Source organism: Canis aureus, chromosome 35 (assembly GCF_053574225.1).
Source record: "Canis aureus isolate CA01 chromosome 35, VMU_Caureus_v.1.0, whole genome shotgun sequence".
Taxonomy (NCBI): domain Eukaryota; kingdom Metazoa; phylum Chordata; class Mammalia; order Carnivora; family Canidae; genus Canis; species Canis aureus.
Window position 1 is genome coordinate 15,128,515 of NC_135645.1, and position 10,122 is coordinate 15,138,636.

General features: G+C 42.3%; 1 protein-coding gene across 10 annotated transcripts in view; it reads right to left on the bottom strand.

Annotated features, from left to right (window-relative positions):
* Window positions 1-8,362, bottom strand: part of CD96 (CD96 molecule) — a 94,216-nt gene extending 85,854 nt beyond the window's left edge. For 4 of the 10 annotated variants that reach the window (XM_077884648.1, XM_077884645.1, XM_077884644.1 and 1 more), the window contains exons 1-2: window positions 5,768-6,049; window positions 3,504-3,857 (exon numbers count right to left, since the gene is read on the bottom strand). In XM_077884648.1, coding sequence (XP_077740774.1) covers window positions 3,504-3,857; window positions 5,768-5,828 — 415 coding nt within the window. In that variant the 5' untranslated portion in view covers window positions 5,829-6,049. Of the gene's footprint in view, window positions 1-3,503; window positions 3,858-5,767; window positions 6,050-6,070; window positions 6,295-6,603; window positions 6,774-7,413; window positions 7,627-8,087 lie in introns of those variants that run through there. The other 6 variants (XM_077884641.1, XM_077884646.1, XM_077884643.1 and 3 more) reach the window with 3 other exon arrangements.
* Between the last annotated feature and the right edge of the window lie 1,760 nt (window positions 8,363-10,122).

The following is a 10,122-nucleotide window of genomic DNA, read 5'->3' on the forward strand; positions in this document are numbered from 1 at the left end:
ATAGTTCTTTTATCATAGTCTGTACTACTTCTCTCAACCCTCCTCCTCCCCCTTATATACCATTATTTCTCCCCCCCCCCCCACTGCTTTCAATAACAACATTAATAGTCCTTTAAGGCTTTTTTTAAAAAAAAGTTTTTTTAAATTTATGATAGTCACAGAGAGAGAGAGAGAGAGAGAGGCAGAGACAAAGGCAGAGGGAGAAGCAGGCTCCATGCACCAGGAGCCCGACGTGGGATTTGATCCCGGGTCTCCAGGATCGCGCCCTGGGTCAAAGGCAGGCGCTAAACCGCTGCGCCACCCAGGGATCCCAGCCCTCTAAGGCTTTTATCCTGATCTGGGAAATTAAAGTCACATTGCACTTTTGTAACAGAGCCTAGTAACTTCAAATTTCAAAATGCACCAAAATCATACAATCTCAGGTACTGTGAGTCCAGTTGCATTCAAATCAAGGAAACCGGGATTATAACAACTCAGGGCTTTACTCAGAAAACTGGGTTTTTTGGGATAGCTTGAAAGCTAACGTAGGAGGAAACCCTGTCAGGTGAAAATGAAAAAGCAGCAAATGTCCAACTGTTTATCATCATTTCTACCCTCGTCCGCAGCCTCAGAGCACCAGCTCACACAGGAACAAAATATTGGGAAAAGAGAACAGAATCCATTCTCAGGCCCTCGGGGAACATGGGGACACAATTTAGACATACACTGTTTTGTGAACACAGGGAGGAGAATGGCTCAGAAGACAACAGAAGTGAAACAAGAGGTCCCGACTGCCTGCGGTCCTTCAGGTTTTCATATTTAGATTTTTCTCCACCACTTCAATTTGCTTGTGTCCATGTGCTTCATGAGTGTTTACACTTCACATGTGCTTTGCTTATCCAACTAGCTTGCCAACCTGAAGATCTCACAGGGATGTACGAGGGAAATGGCAGGAGTCAGAGAAGCAGGGAGTGAAGATCAAAGGAATAAAGGAGAAAAAGGATGTGTCATGGGGCGGGGTGGGGGGGGGGACTTGACAGGGCTTCTGAATGGCACCTGCCTCATCTGAGTTAAGTGTCTACTGCTTCACTCTCTACCAGGCTTACACTGTTGGTCACTCTGTAATGAAGGATGCTTTGTCCCTTTATGTTTTGCTCTTTTGTATGTTGCTCCCTTTGGACTCAGTACAAATTATCAGAACTATTTCTCTAACACTGAAGCCTTTTTTTTTTTTCATCTGGTCCAGCTGACCAACAGCAAAGTTACAATCAGAAGACTGGGAAATTTCCAACTGCAGAGCGTGTGGGCATGGCTTCTGCCCCTCCAGAGATTTGCAGTTTTTAGTAGCTACAAACTTGGCTTCCTTGAGTTGCCCTTTATTTTAAGAAATATGCTTTCCTTAAAGGCAACATCACTCTCCTTCCCGGATAACATACTACCTCTTCTCCAGCTCCATCCTCATGTCGAGCTAGATCATATCCCTTATTTCCTCTAAGGTACAACAATCCATGTTGCCAATTCTCGATGGGGTTGGCTTTAGATCCTCAGAGATGTAATTGCACAGTTTACAGATGTAGGCAAAAAGTACAAAATCTTTATCTAAAGCCAAGGTCAATGTGTACTTGTGCTAATGTATGTTCAATGTTCCACTGGGTTCCAAATTATGCAAATATAAAAAGAGAGGGAGGAGGATCCATCTTAAATAAGAACTGATAAATAGAGTTCACTCATTATCATTATTACTCTTCTTAATGAAAACTACCCTTTTCTAAACTCTTACTCTCTGGCAGGAGCTATGGTAAGTGCTTTACACAAATTATCCCATTTAATCATCAAAATAATGGTATCTGCATAGGAGGAACAATAATTACCCATATTTGTTATGGAAGAAAACAAAACCTTAGAGACTTAAAATAACTTGACTTGAATATAAATATATAATAAACAACAGAGCCAACACTCAAGTCCAGGCTATCATACTCCAAAGTATGTGTAGCTAAGCACTGTTCTACACAGGTCTCCTTATTTCTCTTCATTCAACCCCACCCCACGTCATCCCCAATTTGAACGTAAGTATTTCTTTTTTCCTGGAAAACATCAATGGGAATAGGGCACTGTAAACTATTGGTAGAGAAGCTTCTGGTCTACAGGTAGATTGTTCCAACACCATGGTCTTGTCTCTTGGTAAGAAATGGAGAGGAGGTAGTAAATCCATCCCTGTTGCCTGTCCTGGGCAGTTCTGTGTCTCTTTTAGCACAGCCTTCATGAGTTAATTTTTGTTGTTTTTCTCTGATAGTAACAGGCCACTTTGCTCCTGAGTTAAAAACATTTCATTTCCAGTGCATTTTCCATTTGTTGGCTTTCATTTTCATTCTTTTCCATTAGTATAAATCGAAATCATTTACTGTAGGACCAACTAATTTAGGGTAGGCATTATTATCATCATTTTCCAGATGGGCTCAGAGAATGTACACGAAAGGCCCCAGGTGAAATTTATTTCTGGCCAGAAAGGAGCTAGAACTTAAGCCTAGGATTCCTGCCCCCAAATGCAGTTCCTCCGAAAGCAAGAATGTATGAATGCTACATGCCCAGCAGCCTCCTTGGTACCTTTACCTGCCCTATACTAAACATGTCATATATCCAAATCCACTTGCAGACATTCCCCCACAAACCTGCTCTGCTCCCTCTGCCTTCAGTGAATGGCAATCCCCCACCTCGATGTCACCTTAAATTTTTCTCTCTCCTTCACTCCTACTACCATGGTTCTATATCCGTTCTATTAGCGAGTCACATCTAGTTATGCCTGAAACATTAAATTTGTTGTTTTATTCTATGTCTACCCAAACTACCACTCTGTCTCCTCCAGATTACTGCGACTGTCTCCTAGCTTGCTCCAACCTTTTCCTTCTTGCCCATTTTTGCTCCATTCTCCTACTGAAGCCAGCATGATCTTTTTCTGACACAAGTACAACCAGATTATAAATGTCATGCCATCCTTCTGTTGTGAATACTTCAATGTCTTCCTCTGGCTCTTATATAAAAATCAAAACTTCAAATATGGCTGACAAGATCTGACATGATCTGGTCCTTGTAATATCTCCCACCTCATCCCTTAACCTCTGCATCACAGCCCCACTGGCATTTTTCCATTTCCTCAAACACTGCAAAGCCCCTCTCACAAGCTGTTCCCTCTCCCTGGATCACTCACAAACCTCCCACCTCCTAAATGGTGTTAATGTCTACTCCTTCTTCAGACCTCTGCTCAGGTGTTGCTTGCTCAGGGTCAATTTCCCTGGCCTCCATGACAGGCTCTTTCACAAGACCATTGTAGTCCTTATCACTTATCGCTGCTACAGTTTTACATGTATTTGTGGAATTATTTGATTAATTCCTGTCTTCCTTCCCAGACAATACCACTTCTGCCCAACCTCTGTGTACATGATTGGCTTCAGAATACATGTCCATCGAATCAGTGAGAGCTGAATGAAAGCATTTGCCGCTTTCCATCCACCAGTTATGCTTACCATTTGTCTGAATGAGTAGGTTGTAGATTTTAGTCCGAGCACCCTCTGGATACAGAGTAAAGGTACACTCATATTTTCCAGTGAGTGAGGAGGACATGTTCCTTAAGTGTAGAGTCCAGATTGACACATTTCTGGGAGTTTCTACGTAAGTCACCAGTGACTCACAGGGACCACCATTAGCACAGTGCAAGCCATATTTGGGATGATAAAGGGCAATCAGGTCCAATTTATCAGTGACCTTGGACCATTGCATCTGCACCAAGAAGCCCTTCTTCTCTGTTTGGCAGGTCAGGTTGACATCAGAGCCAGGGAAAGCATAGGTGTCTTCTGCATTGGGTGCTTTTCCCCATATTCCTGAAAAGGAAGGTTGTGAGCCATTAGTTTACGTGATTCATGTGGAATGACTCTTCTTTAAAAACCTTGGTCACTTTGGTGAGGCAAGGGAGCTACTGAAGAATTTTCTCCCTGGTTGTCTTATGTGTAGGAGGGAGCCTGTGTGTGATCCCAATAGAGAAGCAGAGACACAGTATAAATGAGGAAGCATTTGCTGAAGGACACTAGAAGAATATTCATCTTTGTCTGTTGCTCTGCCCAAAGGATAATTTAAGTTCTCTTACTACCTGTGAATAAAATTAAGCCAATTCAGAAATTGAAGCCCACCAGCAAACTTATGACAACTACTTTTACAATGAATAAAACTGAGTTTTCTTTTTTTTTTTTTTTTTGGTTTTATGAATCAACAGCTGCCTATAACACAATAACATCTTCTGAAACTGAAAAAAACCCTGATATGTGTATAGTTGTTTTAAAAAATATATGTAGGCTATTTTATTGAATCCTGCTCACATACTACAGAATGATGTTGTTAACACTCTACCAAAGAGGAAACTGAGGCACAGGGTGATTAGGTGATTTGTTTAAAGTCACACATAAGTAAAAGTAGAAGAACATGGATTTGGTTGCCTCGAGCCTGTGCCTTTTCTATAACCTTCATAACATGTAAACTGACTCTCCATTCAGTTGAGAAGAATCAGAAATTTGACATTCAATATGAAGATCAAAAAGACCTTCATGTCCATGAAGCTAGAGCTCCTGAGGAAAGGAAGGGAGAAAATACCTCAGGTAGAGTTTCCACTGAAGATAAACTGCGGTCGGCATCATCTATTATCAACACTTTGAAATACTAGACATAAATGAAGAAGATTCTCTCCCATCAGCTCTCTGACCACATGGTACAAGGCCCTTAAAATATGTTAAGCATTGAGCCTTTGACATGCCTTCAATAGTGGAGGCATCAATCTTAGCATTAATGGAACACCGTTCCAGGAAGGGTATATTAATATGACAAGTGCCACAAAGGAAAAAGATAAGAAGATGACAAGTAATGGAGAAGAAACAAGGCTCTCAAAGGTACTTGACAAATGGGAATTATTACACTTTTATGGATTCAAAAGTTTGGGTAGGCAGAGGTTATAGTACAGTTAAATGTCACTCCCTGTAAGCTCTCCTTTGACTGATAATATGCCTCTGATTCTATCCACAGCATTGTATTCCAAAGTCTCCTTTGATTTAGAAATTCTCCTGAAAATCTTTGCAGCTATATCTGTTAAGCATAGTTAATTCTTGAGACACTCAGGCTCACTCTAATTCCCCCATGCTACAGAATGCAGAACAAATCTTTCCTCCTGCTATTTTTAAATAGGCCCTGAAGGCACTGGCTCCCACTGTTGTAAGGACCCTACTTTGTCTTCCAGGTCCATACCTACACACGCCTCATTAAAATTCAACATATGTTCAACTCCCAAAGACATTAGTATTTGGAGGAGGAATGCTTGTTACATACAAAAGAAAAAGGATCCTCGAGAGAGAGAAAAGTTGAGCAAGGATCCCGTAGCACCAATGGCTTTGTGATTTTTTTAGTATTTCGGAGTTGTTCTGACTACCATTTGGAGAGCATTTCGTTTCCAAGAAGTACAATTTCCCAGTTACTCCAGAGATCCCCTTAGGAAAGAAATGGGTGAAAATGTCTCAGAGCGGTGGCGCAAACCACTCATTCCCTTCTCGTTTTTAGTGTTCGTTAGTAATCATTTCTAGACTCTAACATCTCTCCAATAGCTGCCACTTAAATTCGTAACTGAAAACCTTAGCAACGATCTGCCTTCGTGATCAATGTCAGCAGTAGTCACACACATTTTAAATGAACTGAGGCCATATTCTCCCCTACAGCAGCTGATTTGACAAGAAAGGACAACTAGAAGCCTTACCCTTGACGAAATGTATTTGGATAATGGAGCAGACGGCACAGTAGGTCCATTTTTTCTCCATCGTCTCCTGGAGGCCTCACACCAGCATCTCCATAATCACAGAAGTCAACTGATAGCTTGAAGCAAACTCCAGCTACTCTATTTATGCAGAAAAACCCCAAACCTTCTGCACGCCTGGGTCTGCTTACCACTCAGCAAGACCCCAGGAAATGAAACGTAGACAGGAAAGTAATGTGGTTCAGAGCTAAGTATAACCTTCGACAGAACAATGTTGAAATTGTTCTCTGAAATTGTGTGTATCACCTTTGTTAAAAGACTTCTCGGGATCCAAAGATTCTCTGCTTCAGGATCTCTGTGTCAGTCTTGCTGCTTCGAAAATCCAAACAAAGGAAATCATGCAGAGCGATTCATAATGTGCTTTTTATACATTTCAAGAACACAAAGTCATTTAACAAATGTGAACTCCGTGTCTTTCGTAACAGTTTTTCTGTTCACTTTTAAAATATGTTTTCTTTCCAGAATTGCTCCTGGGTGAAAGAACAAAGGATTAACACGTGTAATTTTAATAAGATCTGAAAAGTAACAGGGTGTAACATCAGCTATCAAACCGAATTTTATTGTCACCCATATGGCAGGAAAACCCACATTTCCTGGCATTGGGGAGGTGAAGAGGGGCGGTTCCTCTTCTCCTCGTCTGGCCTAGGCTGGAGGTCAGGCAGGGAAATCTTCCAACCTGCTGGCTGGAGGGATTTTTCTCATTGTTGTTGCTGCCTCAGCCAAAAACTAGATAGAGTAAGGCTGAAACAATCTGGATCCAAAGGTAGAGAGCCTCCTACCTCAGCCAGCTACCGGGCCTGTGATATCTGCCCCATTAATTCCATTTACAGAGGACTGAGACTCTCAGGGGCTTAGAGAAGTGACTCCTGGTATAGGTTGACTTCCCTGGCAGATACGATGCCAATACTGGTCCAGCTCGAGATAAAATGGGCTGTCTTCACCTTCCAAACTTAAGAGAACAAGCGTTAGATTGAGGATTACAGCATGGGGTTGATGAGCAAAGAATAAAGACGCGTAAATTTACATGCAAGCATATCAACAATTGGTGAAATGTGACCCTAATTTCACTACTACCATAAAGGCAGCAGCCAGCAAACCTAAAAGACAAACAAGAAGGTTGAGCTGTGTTCCTGAGGTGGATGCTCTTTTGAGGTCACAGGGAGACCATTCAGGCCAGGTTGTCATCTTGTATATTGTCATCGTATAACAACATCATAATATACTGACCTGTCATGTGTATACTAATCTGTCCCTATACGAGGACATAGAAGGAATATCGATGATGCCAAGACATAAGGCATCATCTCTGCCATTTAGAAGACCAGAATTTAGCTGGGGGAACAGAGATTTGCACGTAGTGAAACAGGAGTTGCTGCCCTGGATGTCCAGACTACCCTCTGCCCTCTACACCAGGCTACCTCATCCCTGTACTGCCACTGCAAACACTTGCCATGACAACCATCACACATATTCCTCACCACAAAGCTAATGTTTCTGGCAAAGATCAAAAGACGGAGTTACTTATTTCCTAGCCCAGGGCTCCTGAGATTCTGCTTTATTCCTACTCCCATCTCCACCTGCATACTTACTTTCAGATCACTGGAGGTGTTGGGTCAGGTGGTATTGACAGGGATGAGAGGCTGCAGCATGTGAAGACTTTGACTGCCAGTCAGGAGACACTGCTGTTCTAAGTGCCTTTGTCTCTTCGCCTTTACTCCTGGAAATTCTAGCAAATAACAGTGATGGAGTATAGTGGCAAACACAGCCTAGGAGATCCCGATCTGCAGGTTGGTGTTTCCATCCTGTTGGGACACATGACAAGCATGGGGAAGGATTTCGGGCACTCATTCCCCCTGTCCCGGTAAAGAGGAATTTGTCTATGTGAAATCCATAAAAACCTAAACAATACCTCCCCTTGAAGCAGTTAGTGGTCTCCTGTGTCCTGCTGCTTTAAACTAAAACAGCTTTTCAGGAAAAAAAAACTCCCTCAAATTCAGAAAAAGGGAACACATCACTTATTTTCCAGAACTATAGACACTTGGAATTCTTGCCTTTCATGGGGGTTGGGCTGCCCAGGGTACCTATTCAGAGGCTGCTGGGCAAATCCCTCTCTGGGTGTTACTTAGAGCTTAGTTCATGGGTTTCATAGCTAGAAACCTCTGGGGCCCTGAGTCGTCAGATTTGACTAGTTTTCCTTTGGGATTCACCCAGGCTTTCAGAGAAGAAAAATTTCAGATGCCCACGGAATATTAATCGAGCACACCTGGTGTCCTACAGCTGCAAGACCCGCGCAATAGCCTCTCCATGCCTGTCTGCATGCAGCAGGTGGCAGCAACGCCCTGCGGACGAGCACTGTGCTCCCAGGTGATGGAAATTGCCCCCGTGGCTTTTCAATTCCAGTAACATTTTCTAAAGGCCCTTTCAGCATGGGGATAGGCATTCTCTGTACTTAAAAATAACTCCTCAATGGAAGTCTTGAAAATCTCTATTATCCTCCCTGCTCACCAAATCCCAATTGCACAGCATTTCTTCTGCCTCCGATTAGAGTCTGCTGCATATAAAGAGAAAACAGAAGCAGTCAGTTTCACACACAAAAAGAAATCTTGAACTTCTTGAACTTCAGAGGCAAATTCAATTATTTACAAAGAGAAGCTGGGGCACGCATTATTTCTGCTGGAGGCAAGTCATAATTGTGTGTTTTGAGCAAACTTTTTAAATGTTCCATCTAAACACTTATCCTCAATGAGAAAAGGACATTTTCAGAAATAGGAAGTTGAGCAAAAGGTAAACTTACTTTTGTGGTTTGCAGAGAGGTTAACTCAAATATTACTGATTTGTCTTGGATTTTATTCTTTAATTATTGTATATAAAGATTCAAATGTGGATGTTGTACCTTTGTACATGTTTCTCTACCCAAATGCTTAGAAAACATGTCGCTTAATGTTTCCATTAGTCAAGAGATATTTATTGAGTGCCAACTCTTAAGAGATTACTGAAGAGGCATATTTTAAGGCGATTTTATTTATTTATTTTTGGGGGAGAGTGAGAATTAGAGAGATTGAGAGGAGAGAGTACACACATACAAGCAGGGGAAGGGCAGAGGGAGAGAGAGAGAGAGAATCTCAAGCAGGCTCTAGGCCCGGTGCACAGTCCTGCTTGGGTCTGGATCTCAAGATCTTCAGATCACGGGGATCCCTGGGTGGCTCAGTGGTTTGGCGCCTGCCTTCAGCCCAGGGCGTGATCCTGGAGTCCCGGGATCGAGTCCCACGTCCGGCTCCCTGCATGGAGCCTGCTTTTCCCTCTGCCTGTGTCTCTGCCTCTCTCTCTCTCTGTCTATCATGAATTAAAAAAAAAAAAAAAATCTTAAAAAAAAAAAATGATCCTCAGATCATGACCTGAACAGAAATCAAGAGTCGGTTGCTTAACTGACTGGGCCACTCAGGTACACCAGTTTTAGGTGATTTAAAATACAAATGATAAAACACTTAAGAGCTCTTGCTCTTAAGGCACTTATTATTTTGCTGAAGAGAAAACTGAATGAATAGATGGCCCAGGATTTTAGGAAAAGAGGAGGTGTAGGAATCAAGTCAGTGTGGAACCTCAACTTGGCTTCATACTAAAGGTGAGTCTGGTGGAAACCACAAGGTAAGTCATTCCAAGCAGAGTAAACAGTAAGAGCCTAAGTTGGAACTGCTGCAGTTGTTATCATGGAACAGAGGCTTTATTGAGGGGTTTGGGAGTCAGACAAAGCTGTCCAAGGGGTGAGATCAAATCATGGAGGACTTTGAATCCTGAGCTGTGCATTTTTTCCTTCCTGTCAGAGAGAGTTATAGGTTTTTCAACAAAAGAGTAACACATATAAAATAACATTTTAGAGAGATGAATTGGGTGGACTTGTAAATAAAATAAGGAGAAGGGAGGAGGAAGATCTATTAGGGGTCTTATATTTCTTTAAGCAGCAGAGGACAAGAGTCTACTGACTGGTCAGGGCAGAGCGTGACAGGGGCAGGAACATTACAGAGAAAGAGGAGGTAAGGCTTGATGTCCAATTGGACATAGAATCAACATCTGCTCTAAAGTTTCATGCATCAGAATGAGGAGAAAAGAAAAGATATAGTAGGTGTAAGGGCTATAAAACGATGTAGATGTGTCATGAATTAAATGTACTGGGGGTCCCTGCTGGAAAAGCCACCTTACCCAGGACTTTGGGTGAGTAAGGGATAGCCTATAAGGGTATAGATAGAGGCCCTGCCTTCATGAGAAGCAAGCTCCCCCTTTTGGTTTTCACTAAGATTTTA